At 50.7% G+C, this 20,528-nt stretch overlaps 1 protein-coding gene across 1 annotated transcript in view; it reads left to right on the top strand.

Annotated features, from left to right (window-relative positions):
• The window catches only part of LOC139247614 (uncharacterized), a 98,466-nt gene that overhangs the window by 54,489 nt on the left and 23,449 nt on the right, over window positions 1-20,528 (top strand). Inside the window, exons 2-3 of the mRNA XM_070871687.1 lie at window positions 11,549-11,890; window positions 15,160-15,429. Of these exons, the coding sequence (XP_070727788.1) occupies window positions 11,665-11,890; window positions 15,160-15,429 (496 nt within the window). The 5' untranslated portion in view covers window positions 11,549-11,664. The remainder of the gene's footprint in view (window positions 1-11,548; window positions 11,891-15,159; window positions 15,430-20,528) is intronic.

Raw genomic sequence — 20,528 nt, 5'->3', positions numbered from 1 at the left:
TACGCTGGCGCACAATCTTTGGGGAAACTTGGACTTTAAAATTTAGGCCAAAAAAACGGCACAAATCACTGGGGAAAATTGAGACCCATAATTTTCATGTCCCTGCTCCTTTAGAATCAGAGACTCATCGGGGCTGAAATTGGGGAGCACCACGTGTGGGCTGTTAACTTTTAAAAGTTTAAAAAATTAGTTCCAAACGCGAATGATTTCAAACTTTTACAACATTTTCCGTTTGCCCAGTGGGCAGTAAGGTTCCACTTCCTTCCTGGAGCGCGATGGGCAGCGGGCAGGGGGAGGGGGCACTGGGGGGCACACTGGGCACTGGGCTGGGTTGGCACACTGGGCACTGGGCTGGGGGGGCACACTGGGCACTGGGCTGGGGGGCACACTGGGCACTGGGGGGTACACTGGGCACTGGGCTGGGGGGCACACTGGGCACTGGGCTGGGGGGCACTGGGCACTGGGGGGGCACACTGGGCACTGGGCTGGGGGGCACACTGGGCACTGGGCTGGGGGGCACTGGGCACTGGGGGGGGCACACTGGGCACTGGGCTGGGGGGCACACTGGGCACTGGGCTGGGGGGCACTGGGCTGGGGGGGGCACACTGGGCACTGGGCTGGGGGGCACACTGGGCACTGGGCTGGAGGCACTGGGCACTGGGGGGCACACTGGGCGTTGGGCTGGTGGGCACTGGGCACTGGGGGCACACTGGGCACTGGGCTGGAAGGCACACTGGGCACTGGGGGGCATACTGGGCAATGGGGGCACACTGGGCACTGGGGGCACACTGGGCACTGGGCTGGGGGCACTGGGAACTGGGCTGGGGGCACTGGGGGCGCACTGGGCACTGGGCTGGGGGGGCACACTGGGCACTGGGCTGGGGGGTACACTGGGCACTGGGCTGGGGGGGCAAACTGGGCACTGGGCTGGGGGGCACTGGGCACTGGGGGGCACACTGGGCACTGGGCTGGGGGGCACACTGGGCACACTGGGCACTGGGCTGGGGGGCACACTGGGCACTGGGCTGGGGGGAACACTGGGCACTGGGCTGGGGGGCACACTGGGCCGGGTGGGGCACGGGGGGGGGGACTGATCTGGTGGGGGGTGCACACTGGGCCAGGGGGGTAGCGGGGGGGTCACTGAGTAGAGCCGTGGAGCAGAGACTTTGCAGAAAGCAGCGGTCCCAATACCGACGCTGGGGAACACCACTGTGTACCGACTCTGGGGAACACCACTGTGTATCGACCCTGGGGAACACCACTGTGTAAAGACTCTGGGGAACACCACTGTGTACTGACCCTGGGGAACACCACTGTGTACCGATCCTGGGGAACACCACTGTGTACCGACGCTGGGGAACACCACTGTGTACCGACTCTGGGGAACACCACTGTGTATCGACCCTGGGGAACACCACTGTGTAAAGACTCTGGGGAACACCACTGTGTACTGACCCTGGGGAACACCACTGTGTACCGATCCTGGGGTACACCACTGTGTACCGACCCTGCGGAACACCACTGTGTACCGACCCTGGGGAACACCACTGTGTACCGATCCTGGGGAACACCACTGTGTACCGATCCTGGGGAACAACACTGTGTACCGTTCCTGGGGAACACCACTGTGTACCGATCCTGGGGTACACCACAGTGTACCGACCCTGGGGAACACCACTGTGTACCGACCTTGGGGAACACCACTGTGTACCGATCCTGGGAACACCACTGTGTACCGATCCTGGGGAACAGCACTGTGTACCGTTCTTGGGGAACACCACTGTGTACCGATCCTGGGGTACACCACTGTGTACCGACCCTGGGGAACACCACTGTGTACCGACCCTGGGAAACGACACTGTGTACCGACCCTGGGGAACACCACTGTGTACTGACCCTGGGGAACGACACTATGTACAGACCACGGAGAACACCACTGTGTACCGACCCTGGGGAACACCACTGTGTACCGACCCTGGGGAACAACACTGAGTACCGACCCTGGGGAACAACACTGTGTACCGACCCTGGGGAACACCACTGTGTACCGACCCTGGGGAACACCACTGTGTACCGACCCTGGGGTACACCACTGTGTACCGATCCTGGGGAACACCACTGTGTACCGACCCTGGGGAACACCACTGTGTACCGACCCTGGGGTACACCACTGTGTACCGATCCTGGGGAACACCACTGTGTACCGACCCTGGGGTACACCACTGTGTACCGATCCTGGGAACACCACTGTGTACCGACCCTAGGGAACACCACTGTGTACCGACCCTGGGGAACACCACTGTGTACCGACCCTGGGGAACACCACTGTGTACCATTCCTGGGGTACACCACTGTGTACCGACCCTGGGGAACACCACTGTGTACCGACCCTGGGGTACACCACTGTGTACCGATCCTGGGGAACACCACTGTGTACCGATCCTGGGGAACGACACTGTGTACCGATCCTGGGGTACACCACTTTGTACCGACCCTGGGGAACACCACTGTATACCGATCCTCGGGAACACCACTGTGTACCGACCCTGGGGTACACCACTGTGTACCGACCCTGGGGAACACCACTGTGTACCGACCCTGGGGACCACCACTGTGTACCGATCCTGGGGTACACTACTGTGTACCGACCCTGCGGAACACCACTGTGTACCGACCCTGGGGAACACCACTGTGTACCGATCCTGGGGAACACCACTGTGTACCGATCCTGGGGAACAACACTGTGTACCGACCCTGGGGTACACCACTGTGTACCGACTCTGGGGAACACCACTGTGTACCGACCCTGGGGAACACCACTGTGTACCGACCCTGGGGAACACCACTGTGTACCGACCCTGGGGAACACCACTGTGTACCGATCCTGGGGAACACCACTGTGTACCGATCCTGGGGAACACCACTGTGTACCGACCCTGGGGTACACCACTGTGTACCGATCCTGGGAACACCACTGTGTACCGACCCTAGGGAACACCACTGTGTACCGACCCTGGGGAACACCACTGTGTACCATTCCTGGGGTACACCACTGTGTACCGACCCTGGGGAACACCACTGTGTACCGACCCTGGGGTACACCACTGTGTACCGATCCTGGGGAACACCACTGTGTACCGATCCTGGGGAACGACACTGTGTACCGATCCTGGGGTACACCACTTTGTACCGACCCTGGGGAACACCACTGTATACCGATCCTCGGGAACACCACTGTGTACCGACCCTGGGGTACACCACTGTGTACCGACCCTGGGGAACACCACTGTGTACCGACCCTGGGGACCACCACTGTGTACCGATCCTGGGGTACACTACTGTGTACCGACCCTGCGGAACACCACTGTGTACCGACCCTGGGGAACACCACTGTGTACCGATCCTGGGGAACACCACTGTGTACCGATCCTGGGGAACAACACTGTGTACCGACCCTGGGGTACACCACTGTGTACCGACTCTGGGGAACACCACTGTGTACCGACCCTGGGGAACACCACTGTGTACCGACCCTGGGGAACACCACTGTGTACCGACCCTGGGGAACACCACTGTGTACCGACCCTGGGGAACACCACTGTGTACCGACCCTGGGGAACACCACTGTGTACCGACCCTGGGGAACACCACTGTGTACCGACCCTGGGGTACACCACTGTGTACCGACCCTGGGGAACACCACTGTGTACCGACCCTGGGGAACACCACTGTGTACCGACCCTGGGGAACACCACTGTGTACCGACCCTGGGGAACACCACTGTGTACCGACCCTGGGGAACACCACTGTGTACCGACCCTGGGGAACACCACTGTGTACCGACCCTAGGGAACACCACTGTGTGCGGGCGAGGGACTGATTCTGCCGGTTGACGCTCCGACCCTCGAGCCCGGTTTGGAGATGTCCGGTGGGGGCGTGGCACTTTAAAAATTATCCAAACTTAAAGAATTGCACGAAAGCTCCATTCTCTGCATCTTCAGTTGGACAAATGAAGCCCGATGATGTGTATTTATGTGTTCGTGACTCCCTCCAAAACTTCACCGAAACACAACGGTGTTTTTCTGCGTTGATTTTTTGACGTGCGCTGGTTTTTTGTAAGTGACCAGAAGATTTTTTAGGAGTGGTCACATTCGCTTTCCTCGGAGAAATGGAAGTTGGCCAAACTTGCATAATTGTGTAAAAATGACACAGATATCAGGTTACTATGTCTCAAACAAACCGTAACTAACTGAGTTACGCTGGCACACAATCTTTGGGGAAACTTGGACTTTAAAATTTAGGCCAAAAAAACGGCACAAATCACTGGGGAAAATTGAGACCCATAATTTTCATGTCCCTGCTCCTTTAGAATCAGAGACTCATCGGGGCTGAAATTGGGGAGCACCACGTGTGGGCTGTTAACTTTTAAAAGTTTAAAAAATTAGTTCCAAACGCGAATGATTTCAAACTTTGACAACATTTTCCGTTTGCCCAGTGGGCAGTAAGGTTCCACTTCCTTCCTGGAGCGCGATGGGCAGTGGGCAGGGGGAGGGGGCACTGGGGGGCACACTGGGCACTGGGCTGGGGGGCACACTGGGCACTGGGCTGGGGGTCACACTGGGCACTGGGCTGGGGGCACTGGGCACTGGGGGGTACACTGGGCACTGGGCTGGGGGCACTGGGCACTGGGGGGCACACTGGGCACTGGGCTGGGGGCACTGGGCACTGGGGGGCACACTGTGCACTGGGCTGGAAGGCACACCGGGCACTGGGGGGCATACTGGGCACTGGGGGCACACTGGGCACTGGGGGGCGCACTGGGCACTGGGCTGGGGGCACTGGGCACTGGGGGGCGCACTGGGCACTGGGCTGGGGGGGCACACTGGGCACTGGGCTGGGGGGTACACTGGGCACTGGGCTGGGGGGAACACTGGGCACTGGGCTGGGGGGGCAAACTGGGCACTGGGCTGGGGGGCACACTGTGCACTGGGCTGGGGGGCACACTGGGCACTGGGCTGGGGGGGCAAACTGGGCACTGGGCTGGGGGGCACACTGGGCACTGGGCTGGGGGGCAGACTGGGCAATGGGCTGGGGGGCACACTGCGCACTGGGCTGGGGGGCACACTGGGCACTGGGCTGGGGGGCACACTGGGCAATGTGCTGGGGGGCACACTGTGCACTGGGCTGGGGGGCACACTGGGCAATGGGCTGGGGGCACACTGGGCACACTGGGCACTGGGCTGGGGGGCACACTGGGCACTGGGCTGGGGGGCACACTGGGCACTGGGCTGGGGGGAACACTGGGCACTGGGCTGGGGGGCACACTGGGCCGGGGGGGCACGGGGGGGGGGACTGATTTGGTGGGGGGTGCACACTGGGCCGGGGGGTAGGGGGGCGGTCACTGAGTAGATCCGTGGAGCAGAGACTTTGCAGAAAGCAGCGGTCCCAGTACCGACCCTGGGGAACACCACTGTGTACCAACCCTGGGGAACGACACTGTGTACCGACTCTGGGGAACACCACTGTGTACCGACCCTGGGGAACACCACTGTGTACCAACCCTGGGGAACGACACTGTGTACCGACTCTGGGGAACACCACTGTGTACCGACCCTGGGGAACACCACTGTGTACCGACCCTGGGGAACACCACTGTGTACCGACCCTGGGGAACACCACTGTGTAAAGACTCTGGGGAACACCACTGTGTACCGACCCTGGGGAACACCACTGTGTACCGACCCTGGGGAACACCACTGTGTACCGACGCTGGGGAACACCACTGTGTAAAGACTCTGGGGAACACCACTGTGTACTGACCCTGGGGAACACCACTGTGTACCGACCCTGGGGAACACCACTGTGTACCGATCCTGGGGTACACCACTGTGTACCGAACCTGGGGAACACCACTGTGTACCGACCTTGGGGTACACCACTGTGTACCAACCCTGGGGTACACCACTGTGTACCGACCCTGGGGTACACCACTGTGTACCGACTCTGGGGAACACCACTGTGTACCGACCCTGGGGTACACCACTGTGTACCGACCCTGGGTAGCATCACTGTGTACCGACCCTGGGGAACACCACTGTGTACCGACCCTGGGGAACACCACTGTGTACCGACCCTGGGAAACGACACTGTGTACCGACCCTGGGGAACACCACTGTGTACTGACCCTGGGGAACGACACTATGTACAGACCATGGGGAACACCACTGTGTACCGACCCTGGGGAACACCACTGTGTACGACCCTGGGGTACACCACTGTGTACCGACCCTGGGGAACAACACTGAGTACCGATCCTGGGGAACACCACTGTGTACCGACTCTGGGGAACAACACTGTGTACCGACCCTGGGGAACACCACTGTGTACCGACCCTGGGGAACACCACTGTGTACCGACCCTGGGGTACACCACTGTGTACCGATCCTGGGGAACACCACTGTGTACCGACCCTGGGGAACACCACTGTGTACCGACCCTGGGGTACACCACTGTGTACCGATCCTGGGGAACACCACTGTGTACCGACCCTGGGGTACACCACTGTGTACCGACCTGGGGAACACCACTGTGTACCAACCCTCGGGAACACCACTGTGTACCGACCCTGGGGAACACCACTGTGTACCGACCCTGGGGAACGACACTATGTACAGACCATGGGGAACACCACTGTGTACCGACCCTGGGGAACACCACTGTGTACGACCCTGGGGTACACCACTGTGTACCGACCCTGGGGAACAACACTGAGTACCGATCCTGGGGAACACCACTGTGTACCGACTCTGGGGAACAACACTGTGTACCGACCCTGGGGAACACCACTGTGTACCGACCCTGGGGAACACCACTGTGTACCGACCCTGGGGTACACCACTGTGTACCGATCCTGGGGAACACCACTGTGTACCGACCCTGGGGAACACCACTGTGTACCGACCCTGGGGTACACCACTGTGTACCGACCCTGGGGTACACCACTGTGTACCGACCTGGGGAACACCACTGTGTACCAACCCTCGGGAACACCACTGTGTACCGACCCTGGGGAACACCACTGTGTACCGACCCTGGGGAACACCACTGTGTACCGACCCTGGGGTACACCACTGTGTACCGATCCTGGGGAACACCACTGTGTACCGACCCTGGGGAACACCACTGTGTACCGACCCTGGGGTACACCACTGTGTACCGATCCTGGGGAACACCACTGTGTACCGATCCTGGGGAACGACACTGTGTACCGATCCTGGGGTACACCACTTTGTACCGACCCTGGGGAACACCACTGTATACCGATCCTGGGGAACACCACTGTGTACCGACCCTGGGGAACACCACTGTGTACCGACCTGGGGAACACCACTGTGTACCGACACTGGGGAACACCACTGTGTATCGACCCTGGGGAACACCACTGTGTACCTCCCTCCAGTGCGATAAACAACTGTTGAGTTGATCTTCTCGCTGCAGATGGTCAGTAAATGTTTAGGGACCAGTATCGCCCCCCAGAGGTAACAATGGGAGGTGCTGAGGAGGCCAATTCCTCGACCTCTGTGTTTAAACTTCACTGTGTATACATTGAGCATGGAACACTTTTATTTTTGGTAACTCTCATGTGAATTGCTATTTAATCTAGAGTCACAGATACTTGGAATTTATCACTTCAGCTAAGTTCATTTATGAACAAGTAAATTTAAAAATTGTTACAATGGGGATTGTACTGTTACCCTTGAGTATCCAATAATATTTGTTTACTGCTGTGCTTAGAGTGAAGGCACCTCATGAGTCAAAGGAGAAAGTGCAGTTCTGTGATTGGTAGTGATGGACTATTGACTGAATGATGTGACCACTGTCACCAGAGGCCACCTGGAAGTATCGGAATACATTAACCGAAAGTACATTTGTCACTGTCACAGCCACAGTTGACCAGGAGTTGTAACAGTAACATGGGGGTACTGGTGCATGAAACACAAAAGGATAGTAGGTAGGTACAGCAAGTGATCAGGAAGGCCAATGGTATCTTGGCCTTTATTACAAAGGGGATGGAGTGTAAAAGCAGGGAAGTCTTGCTACAGTTATACAGAGTATTGGTGAGGTCACACCTGGAATACTGCGTGCTGTTTTGGTTTCCATATTTTTACGAAAGGATATACTTGCTTTGGAGGCAGTTCAGAGAAGGTTCACTGGGTTGATGAGGGGGTTGACTTATGAGGAAAGGTTGAGTAGGTTGGGCCTCTACTCATTGGAATTCAGAAGAATGACAGGTGATCTTATCGAAACGTATCAGATTATGAGGGGGCTTGACAAGGTGGATGCAGAGAGGATGTTTCCACTGATAGGGGAAACTAGAACTAGGGGGCATAATCTTAGAATAAGGGGCAGCCCATTTAAAACTGAGATGAGGAGAAATTTCTTCTCTCAGAGGGTTGTAAATCTGTAGAATTCGCTGCCTCAGAGAGCTGTGGAAGCTGGGACATTGAATATATTTTAGACAGAGATAGACAGTTTCTTAACTGATAAGGGAATAAGAGATTATGGGGAGCAGGCTCGAGGGGCCGTATGGCCTACTCCTGCTCCTATTTCTTATGTTCTTATGTTCATAGTGGTTATGTTATTGGGCCAGTAATCCAGAGGCCTGGACAAATGATCCAGAGGCCAGAGTTCAAATCCCACCACGGCAACTGGGGAATAAAATATTCAGTGAGTTAAAATCTGGAATGAAAAGCTATTATCAGTAATGGTGACCATGAAACTATCTGATTGTTATAATCCCCATCTGGTTCACTAATGCCCTACCCAGTCTGGCCTACATGTGACTCCAGACCCACAGCAATGTGATTGACTTTGAACTGCCCTCTGCGGTTCAGGAAGGCGACTTACCATCAGCTTCTCACGGGCAATTAGGGAGGGCCACTAAAGGGTGACCTTGGCAGTGATGCTCATATCACAAGAATTAATTCAAAAAAACATTTTTACAATTGCTGAAGTACAGAGAAAAGGAATAATCACTGGCCACAATGATCTAACAATACTTTGGGGGAAAGCTTGCCCTGTGCCCTGATTGGGGCAGTAAGTTTCTGGGGCCGGGACTTTGAGCGCCCGGAATTGCCCCACACAGGAAGTGGAACACAATCTCACGCGCTGCACTTCCTTTGGGGGTGGGACCCGGAGCACTATTGGGGAACTGAAGGAAGCTCTATGTGGATGCTCCACACAGTGCTGACACACTTCAACGCCTCTCCCCTTGCTCTCTGCAAGGCCTCAGATGTGGTTGACCTTAACTGCCCTCTGCAATCACATAGCAAGCCACTCAGTTGTAACAAACCGCTACGAAAAACAATAATAAGAATAAAACCGGACGGACCATCCGACATCGACCTTGACACTGGCTTCGGGCACGATAACGGCCCACCCAGCCCAGCCCACCCGGCAAAGTCCTCCTCACCAATGTCTGGGGACTTGTGGTAAAATTGGGAGAGCTGTCCCACTGACAAGTCAAGCAACAGCCTGACACAATCATACCTTTCAACCAATGTCCCAGACTCCTCCATCACCATCCCACCGGCAGGACAGACCCACCCGAGGTGGTGGCTCAGTGGTATACAGTGCGGAGGGAGTGGCCCTGGGAGTCCTCAACATTGACTCCGGATCCCATGAGGTCTCATGGCTTCAGGTCAAACATGGACACAGAAACCTCCTGCTGATTCCCACCTACCGCCCTCCCTCAGCTGATGAATCAGTTCTCCTCCATGTTCAACACCACTTGGTAGAAGCACTGAGGGTAGCAAGGGCACAGAATGTACTCTGGGTGGGGGACTTCAATGTCCATCACCAGGAGTGGCTCGGTAGCACCACTACTGACCGAACTGGCCGAGTCCTGAAGGACATAGCTCCCAGACTGGGCCTGCGGCAGGTGGTGAGAGAACCAATACGAGAGAGCAACCTACTTGACCTTGTCCTCACCAATCTACCTGTCACAGATACATCTGTCCATGACAGCATTGGTAGCAGTAACCACCACACAGTCATTGTGGAGACAAAGTCCCGTCTTCACACTGAGGACACCCTCCATCGTGTTGTGTGGAACTACCACCGTACTCAATGGGATAGATTCAGAACAGATCTAGAAGATCAAATCTGGTCATCCCTGAGGCGCTGTGGGCCATCAGCAGCAGCAGAATTGTATTCCACCACAATCTGTAACCTCATGGCCCGACATATCCCTCACTCTACCATTACCATCGAGCCAGGAGACCAACCCTGGTTCAATGAGGAGTGGAGAAACAGCATGCCAGGAGCAGCACCAGGCGTACTTGAAAATGAGGTGCCAACCTGGAGAATCTGCAACACAAGACTACATACATGCTGCACAGCGGAAGCAGCATGCTATAGACAGAGCTAAGCGATCCCACAATCAACGGATCAGATCAAAGCTCTGCAGTTCTGCCACATCCAGTCATGAATGTAACAACTGGAGGAGGAGTCTCCATGAATATCCCCATCCTCAACGATGGCGGAACCCAGCACGTGAGTGCAAAAGACAAGGCTGAAGCGTTTACAACCATCTTCAGCCAGAAGTGCTGAGTGGGTGATCCATATTGGCCTCCACCTGAGGTCCCCACCATCACAGAAGCCAGACTTCAGCCAAGTCGATTCACTCCACGTGATACCAAGAAACGGCTGAGCGCACTGGATACAGCAAAGGCTATAGGTCCCGACAGCATCCTGACTGTTGTGCTGAAGACTTGTGCTCCAGAACTAGCCGCGTCTGTAGCCAAGCTGTTCCAGTACAGCTACAACACTGGCATCGACCTGACAATGTGGGAAACTGCCCAGGTAAGTCCTGTCCACAAATGGAGGACAAATCCAATCTGGCCAATTACAGCCCGATCAGACGACTCTCAAGGCTTCTTCGGCAGCAACTCGCAAACCCGCGACCTCTACCACCTCGATAGACAAGTGCAGGAGGCACATGGGAACACCACCACCTCCACGTTCCCCTCCGAGTCACACACCATCCTGACTTGAAATATATCGGCCGTTCATTCATCGTCGCTGGATCACAATCCTGGAACTCCCTCCCGAACAGCACTGTGGGAGCACCTTCACCACACGGACTGCAGCGGTTCAAGAAGGTGGCTCACCACCACCTTCTCAAGGGGCAATTAGTGATGGACAATAAATGTCGGGCTTGGCAGTGACGATCACATCCCATGAATACATTTTTTTAAAGATATTTGGAGCCTTTATATCCTTTAACCTGGAATGAACTATTTCCTCTCTTTTTATGTTGATAATTGTAGTAATGCTGTATGTTTTTATAAATCTAGTAATGGATACACTGAATGTATAATGGAATTGTTCTGTTTTTCTCTGTAATAGTGATTGCAGTGAAGGTAACATGATCAGTTAAATATACAAATATGACTGTAAATAAATGAACTATATAAATAATTACTAACATGGATTAAGGAATTGTGATTTGATATCAAAGTGCTGACATTGTTTCTCTTTCCAACAGGAAACACCAATCATATTTATTTTTTAGATGAGAGAGCTGACATTCCATTAAAAGGACCAGACAATCCTGGGGATGGCCCTGTAGTCTGGGAATGGAAACCACACTCAGGGCAAGTAATGCAGCGGCTGGTTACTTTTCACAAGAGGAGTTCGGGCTGGTGGGACGCACAATGGAATGATGAGACTGGAGATCAGGACTTGTACAGTAAAGCACGGCAGGATCCTGGTACCATCAATCTGAGAATTTACAATCTCACATTTAAACTTGCGGGATCGTTCATCTTAACTCAAACACAGCCGAGTAATAAAACCCTGAAACTGTACGAACTATTTGGGATCAAAGGTGAGTGGGACAAAGAGCAGAAAAAGGTCAACAAAACGATTCTCGGTAAATAATTTCACATGTAATGATGAGAGATTGCCAGGACCACGTGAGATTGATATCACCCAGTGCAGAGAGCAGCTCTCATTAAACAGGGGAAAGATTTTGTTCGTTGTTTCTCCTGAAATAGTCAACATGAGTAAAAATGTGTTGATAATTTCACCAGAAATAGCAAACGGAGGAATCTAGCCCACAGAGAGTATTATGGTCTGTACACTGACGCACTCTCTGTAAGATGTAGTGAACACTGTTACCACAACAATAGGTCACTGTAGTAATAGGCCTCAGCACTGTGGGACAGGTATACGATGGGCCAGTATCACTGCTCCTGATTGGTGCCCACTGAACCTGTTAGATGTGGCACTTGGTTCAGGTCCCAGAGGATGTGGGGTGTCTGTGGAACTTGTGCTCTGCCAAAGAGTTAACGCCTTCAGGAAAGCGGGAAGGAACATGACAGAGAAAAATAGGTATATTGTGTCAATTCAATAATATTTAAAATCTTTAGTGTAAATAAATCAAAATCTTTAAATGGTGCCAACAAAAGATGTTGCTGAACAGCTTCACATCCTGGTTGATTGATGGGTGAACATCTAAATGAGGCGAAGGTCACCGTCAAATGAACTTGACACAAAATATCATCCTATCCTGAAATATCATCATGGACAAAATATGATCGTGACGGTGCTGTCCCTGGACCATTACATAGGAATACATCGGATATCATCATCATAGGCGGTCCTCGAAACGCCAAAAAAAGTACGAGTTCACAGGTGTTTCAATGAAGGACCTAATATTCCCGATCCCGAACTCCATGTTGAAGGGTGGAAGATGTCAGTGCGTGGATTTTTTAACGTGGGGTGACCGTTGCACACCAGCCACCACACGGACTTGACAGAGCTAGGTCTTGGTCCAGTGGCAAGGATTACCCAAGACAACTGGAGACCTGCTCTGCTGCACGGGCCTAGTGCGCTCACATATCGCAGTGTGGGCTGGACCGTGCTGCCCCTGGGCCCCTGGCCCTGAACTCATGCCTCCCCTGGGCCCCGATCACCTCCCTCCACAGTCTCTCACAGCTCCTTCGCCCCGACCTCGCTGCTCCTGCTGTATCTGCCCACGCTCCAATCACTGACCTGGACCTTGATGACTTCACTCTTGGTTGCCGTCGCCCTCCTGCACCAGCTCGCGCAGTACCTTGCCGTGGTATGCAGCCACACTGCCCATGGCCATCGCTCACTGCTCCTTTTATGGCCCGACCTGCCGCTGATGTTCCCTCGCAGGTCGGGGTCTCCACACTGCCCATGGCCATCGCTCGCTGCTCCTTTTATGGCCCGACCTGCCGCTGATGTTCCCTCGCAGGTCGGGGTCTCCACACTGCCCATGGCCATCGCTCACTGCTACTTTTATGGCCCCGAGGGGTCACTAAGGGGTTTCGGAAACATAGAATGAGCCATTGATCTCCAACCACTAAATTGATTGTTAATATCAAACATCCATCTGCCCCCTGTGGTTGTATGGTGGCTATATATCAGTTACAGATAGAGTATCCCTTCCACTTCTGCAACACCGCCCGACTCTTCCCCTACTCCAGCCTAACTGCCGCTAAAACTCTCATTCATGTATTTGTCACCTCCAGACTTGACTATTGCAATGTTTTCCTGGCCGGCATCACACCCTCTACCCTCTGTAAACTTCAGCTTGTTCAAAACTCTGATGTCCAAATTCTATCCAACACCAAGTTCCACTCATCCATCACCCTTGTTCTTGAGGACCTACATTGGTTCTGGATCCCACAATTAATCTAATTGAAGATTATCATCCCTGTGTTTAAATCCTTTCATGGCTTCACCCTTAGGTCACTGTAACCTCCACTAACCATGCAACCCATCCCTTCCATGCCCCATAACTGCATTCCTCTAACTCTCGCCTCTTGTAAATCCCCTCCTTCATCTCACCATCGGTGACCACGCCTTCAGCTATCAGATATACAGAACATAAACAGGCCATTCGGCCCAACCAGTCCAGTTTATGCTCCACTGGATCCTCCTTCCGTCTTACCTCATCTAAATCTATCAGCATAACCCTCCATTCCCTTCTCCCTCATATGCTTATCCAGCCTCCCCTTAAATACATCGATACTATTCACTTCAACCCCTCCCTGTGGTAGTGAGTTCCACATTCTCACCACTCTCTGGGTAAAGAAGTTTCTTCTGAATTCCCTATTGGATTTTTTGGGTGACTATCTTATATTGGTGGCCTCTAGTTCTGCTCTTCCCCACAAGTGGAAACTCTCTCTCTGTATCTACTCGATCAACACCCTTCATCATTTTAAAGACCATTATCAGGTCACCCCTCAGCCTACTCTATTCAATAGACAAGAGAAAAGAAAATTGTTCCTGAGGTGTTGGCCCAAACTGCACCAGCACGAGTTGACCATGATAGAAAGTCCACCCATTTACACGTGTTAGTGGCACTCATGGTACATAGTGCGTGGTACATGGGGAATGCCACATGGGTCGGGCACCAGTGTGTTGGGTGCCAGCACCTAATGGATGCCACCATTGTATTGGCCTGGCATTGGAAATAAAGTCCCTGTTGAAGATTTGATTTTTACTTGTTATGTTGTCGGTGGGACTGAACGTCAGGGTGAACATTTTTAGAACAAGGGTCTCCTGAAGTTCCATTCCTCGTGGAGGCTCAATGATTGGAGCTCTGCTCAGGAGCATTCTGGGAGCACACTCATTTAAATAATGTCTGGGACTGTAATGACCTTTGAGGTGGGTTTTGTGAACAGGCTCCCAGTGCATGTGTTGGCTGGTCTTACTGCAGTGTGCTCGGCCCATAGAGAACTGAGTAGGACTGGAGCCCTCTCCATGTCTGATAATATGGTGCTACATTTCCAGCACACCCTCCTCTGGTGAGTTTCTTCACCTGACCATCCCCAAATACAATCCATACTGTGTAACCTTGACCTGACCCCGGATACTCCAGCAGGGTCAGGGGTAAAGTTCACCGACCCCACTCTGCCTCACTTACATTGGTGGAGCAGGACCGAGTGATTTCGGGCCCAATATTTTACTGATTAAAATGTACTGTGTGTAACCTGGCCTGACTCTTTAATGCAGCAAGTTACAAGTATTGATAATGGGCACATTCTACTGTCAGTTAGAACCTAATCATTGGATTGTACATGTCACGACGTACACTAAAACTTATTGATCTGTTTTTCACAGTTGAGAGAAGTCCACAGAGTGCTGTGGTGGGCAGTGACGTTACACTCAGCTGTACCATCTCCAAACTCTCAGATACAGTCAGTCTTCAATGGAAACCCAGAGATTCATCTCAGCAGGACAGGAGGAACACTGATCAGATCCGACTAAATAACACAGTCTATCTGATAGTCAGACACGTTGCAGTAGAGGATCAGGAGTTGTACACGTGTGAAGTGCAGGAAAATGGATCCAGTATTCTCACAGGAAAAGCACATTTCTCTGTGTACCCCGGTAAGTGCAGTTACCTCACAGTGGATATTAAAGAGTTACTAATATAAAACTGTTACATATAAAGTGGAACCATACATTACAACCATCAGCACCATGCCCACAGTCAGCATGTGGGGGCCTGGTGCACATATCAGCATTGAACACAAACTGGCCTCTCTCCCCTCAATGTCACTTCTAACCCAGTTCTGCTGCTATTGGAAGTGATTCCAGTCGCTGCATACTCTCAGCTTCAAATAAGCACTGAGCCGGGAGCAGGACTAAGGGAAGAGGGAAGGGCAGGGAATCAGTGGCCATGAACGGGAGAGGGAAGGATGGAAATGTTGGGAATGTAGAGGAGAGATGGTGGGCAGGGGGAAACGACAAAGGCTGGGAGTGGGGCTTTGGGGGAGGGAGAGAGGAAAAGCTGGGAGTGGGGCTTTGGAACAGAAGATAAGAATGTGTATTTGTGTGAAGTGTAGAAAAAATACTCTTATTAAAATAGCATCAAAACTATTGATGTGGATCTGGGTAAGCCCAGAACTACCTTACAGTAGATATTAAAGAGTTACTGAAATAACACTGTTCCACACAATGTCCAGGGAGCACAGAGACATCAGATGCTTTTACTGCAGACTGGGCTGTATTTTCTCTTTGGAACATTGGTGTAAATATAACATTGCAATACTCTGGGCAAATATCAACAACCAGATCTTGATGGATTGGATAATAAATAGCTAAAGGGTTAAAGGTGAACAGAAACATTCTCACACAACTCATCAGTGACCATAACACAGAGACAATTATTTTCTAAATATGGTTCACTTTGCTCACTGCACAGGCACAGAATTACAGTCCAGCCCTGACTGACTACTCAGTGCTCTCCCAATACACACACATAGGGGACAATACTGAGTGACTTTGGTTGAACATCATTGGTCGTACCAGAAGTGTACAAACAGTTATGGTGCTGTGTGATCGTTAGCATCTGATATCAATAGATTGGGAGTGGAGGGAGGGTGGGTGGTTATAATGTGGCCGGTTCTGTACAGGTAACTGAATGGGGAACCACTTCACCAGCTGTTGAGAGGCAAGTGGAGGAGAGTGACAAGGCTGCAGTCAATGTTGGTTTATCTTGTCTAGAATTGACAAAGTAAATGAAGCAGTTCAACACCGGAAGGTAGAAAATCTGAATTGCAGCGTTTTTTTAATAAATGGTACCGGAGATAAAACAAAAACAGAAAATGCTTTCAGTAACAGCACCTTGAAGAAAGAAATAAAACAATGCTTCACTGAGGAAGAATGAAGTGGACATCGGTATTAGTGAGAAAGAGAGGTGACTGAAAGCTTGGTCAGAGATAGGTTTTCAGTGTGTGTGTAGACAAAGTAGGAGGTTTTAGTGTGGGAGAGAATGTGGATGGGTCATTTTGACTTTGTGCAATAGTAAGTTATCTTTGTGAGATGTAAAATGTGTTTCCAATTCACTACCAGCTGTTTTACACTATCACATAATAGAGCTCAACCTGGTGGACTACTGATCCACCTAGTGGACTACTGTGGTAATGTAACTACTCACGTATATACAATAAAAGCATCATGTGACAAGGTCACCTGACAAGTTCCAGTACAGCCATCTTGTGTATGTGTGTGTTTGTGATGTTGTAAGGAAGATATCACATTGGCGATGTAGGATGGGATTTCTGGATTCCCGAGCTGAAATTTTTTTGGTGGCTGTTCCAGCCAACCAGCAGAGAGACTTTGAGAGGTTCTTTGTTTTGCAACACAACTAAAAATCCAAGGTAAATTTCAAGCACACTGTTGACATTGCCAGAGTCCAGATGGCCACACCTATGGGAATAATAGGGTGCTTGGGTGAGTTCCAGCCTGACTGAGAGACTTTCAGAGCATACATGGAGTGGCTAGAAATGTTTTTCACCGCGAAAAGTATCATCGAGGTCCCCGATGATGAAAACCGTAACCGGGTGGTGTTAGAAAGAAAACGGGCTATTTTCCTGACTTAATCAGGCCTGGAGGTGGATGCAACCCTGAAAAATGTGCTTGTTCCTGACAAGACAAAGGGCCCGCCACTGACGGAGATTGTTAGCACGACAGTCCTGAGCCCCTGGAAGTTGCTGAAAGTTAATGTTTTGGAATATGAAATCAATTCATTGACGAGAGTATCAGTGAGTACATTGTAGCTTTAAAAAAGCTTCCCATTCACTGTCATTTCGTAAACTTTCAGGACCAAGCATTGCGTGACCACATTGTCTGTGGGATGAAAAATAAAGCAATCAGAAGAAAGTTGTTGACAACCCCTAACTTGAATTTTTATTTAGCTTGCAAGACAGCTATGTCGATGGGTATGGCAGACCAATATTCCTGAGAATTTCATGCCATTTCCAGTCTTCAGACAACCAAGGTGAATCGGCTTCAGGCTAGAAGTAAAAAGCAGTTGGGCCCCAAGGCCTCCGCAACTGACCAAGGTAACAGTGCATTGAAGCCATGCTATCGGTGATTGGGACAACACATCGCTCAAAATTGTATGTATGTGAAGGCAGAGTGTTTCTTCTGCAAGAAAACTGGATATCTTGCGAAGGCATGCCGACTGAAGGGTAAACTATCAGTAGAAATCACCAGAGACTATGTAGCATTGAACAGAAGCAACAGGATGAGGAGGTTCTGAAGACACACGTCATCAGGAGCACAACGGTACCTAACAATAATTCATGAAGTATCGTCATCCAAGTAGACGTTGCAGGAACCAGGATACCCATGGAAATCAACACTGGTGCATCCGTGAGCGTAGTACTGGAATTATTATATCTCGACAAGTTGAGTGATTTTTCACTGAAAAAGTCAAACATAGAACTGCGAGGCTACTCAGGAGAGCAAATCCCTGTGGTAGGATGTATCACCGTACCGGTAAAATACAAGGATCAGTTTCAGAGCTTACCTCTCTTATTCATGGCAGGAGACAAGCCTTAATAGGTAGAAATAGGTGGGGATCATTGAAGTTGGATTGGAGTGAGATTTTTTGAGTTGAAACGAGATTTGCATCGAATGATGATGTCATCAAACAGTATCCAAAGGTGTCCGTGAAACAGGCAGTGCAATCCTAGGTTTCAAGGTGAGTGTCAGGGTACAGGAGAATGCTAGACCAGTTTACTGCAAGCCATATCCCATGCCATATGAACTCAAAGAGAAAGTTGATCAAGTACTCAAAAGACTAGAAACTGAGAACATTATCTCTAAAGTAGACCTAAGTATTGGGCTATACCCATTGTTGTTGTACCTAAGTCAGATGGTAATGCTGATGCTATGTCCAGGTTGCCATCCCCATCACAAGTTACACCCAATGAGGAAGAAGTGTTCTATTTTTCATACATTGATCACTTGCCTGTCACAGCTGAAGAACTTGGTAGAGCAACTAAGCATGTCTCAGTTATGACAAAGGTGTATGATTGTACAGCAAATGGCTGGCCAAACCAGATATCAGAGGAAGATATTCATCCATACTTTGTCCATAGGAATGAATTATCAGTCGATAAAGATTTATCATGTGGGTGCAAGAGTAGTTATCCCAAATAAGTTCAGGTCCAAGGTGTTAGGAGATCTTCATGACCAGCACCTAGGAATGTGCCTGACCAAGAGTTTTGCACGCAGTTACTTATGGTGGCCAGGTCTAGGTAAAGATACAGAGTGCATCATCAGTCAGTGTACAATATGTCAATCGGTAAGCACGATATCACCATCAGTACCATTACAGCCATGGAAATGGCCTCCCAGGGTGTGGCAAAAGTTACATGTAGATTTTGCTGAGCTAGAAGGACAACAATTGTTCATTGTGATTGATAATCATTCGAAATGGGTAGAAGTATTTCCGATGCAGAAAATAACAACAAATAAAACAATAGACAATTTGCAAATATTGTTTTCTTCATATGGTCTCCCAGAAGAAATTGTTTCTGATAATGGGCCGCAATTTTGTTGAGAAGAATTTTCACAGTTCATGAGCAGGAACAGTGTGAAACATACCAAGGTTCCACCTTACCACCCTGCTTCAAATGGTGCACCGAGTGCACAGTACAAATTGTAAAACCTGCCCTCAACAAGCAAATATTGGATCCAAATCCAAAGAAATGGCAGTTGTCATTGGATCACAAACTAGCAAATGTTCTGATTATGTATCGTAATACTCCTCATACAACTACTAGTGGAACACCAGCAGAATTGTTTCTCAAACGACAACCACGAATCAGGTTCTCGTTGTTGAAGCCAAACTTGGCACAGTTAGTAGAAGGGAAACAACTAAGACAGAAAGAGAATCATGATAGAGGTAAAATAAGAGAGAGAAGTGTGAAATTAAATCAGAAGGTGAGAGTGAAGAACCATCACCATAATTGGTTAAAATGGTTACCAGGAAGCCTAGTGAGGATATGCGACTCTCGAACATATTTGGACAAGATGTTTGATCATGGAAAGGTTAGGTTTGTTCACATTGATCATATTTTACCTACAGATGTGGAAGGAGTTGAAAGTTGGAATGATTCGATTATTTCTGATGAGACAGATAGCCTTATTACAAGTAGAGTACCAGTAGCAAATCCTACATCAGATGTACTAGAAACAAGTACAAGAGAAAGTCAGAATTTAAGTCTGAGTCTGAGTCAGGCAGACAGACAGTCTGAAGTTGTAGAGAGTCAAAATGTAGATCAAGGGTTGCCCTTGAAGAAAAACTCTCCTCAGGCTCAGCCTAGAATGAGTTTAAGTTCGACACCAAGTTTGGAAAGATCTGTTCGAGAGTGAAGGTATCCTCTTCGAAACAGAAAACAAGAGGTAAAGTTTGATTTTAAAAATGGAAAAATATTTGTTATGTTGAACCATGCAAATTATGTATGGTGATTGTTTAGAAACATAGAAAATAGGTGCAGGAGTAGGCCATTCGGCCCTTCGAGCCTGCACCACCATTCAATATGATCATGGCTGATCATACAACTTCAGTACCCCATCCTGCTTTCTCTCCATACCCCTTGATCCCTTTAGTCGTAAGGGCCACACCTAACTCCCTTTTGAATATATCTAACGAACTGGCCTCAACAACTCTCTGCGGTAGAGAATTCCAC

The sequence above is a fragment of the Pristiophorus japonicus genome, unplaced genomic scaffold (assembly GCF_044704955.1).
Source record: "Pristiophorus japonicus isolate sPriJap1 unplaced genomic scaffold, sPriJap1.hap1 HAP1_SCAFFOLD_275, whole genome shotgun sequence".
Taxonomy (NCBI): domain Eukaryota; kingdom Metazoa; phylum Chordata; class Chondrichthyes; family Pristiophoridae; genus Pristiophorus; species Pristiophorus japonicus.
This window is presented reverse-complemented; position numbering and strand designations above follow the sequence as displayed.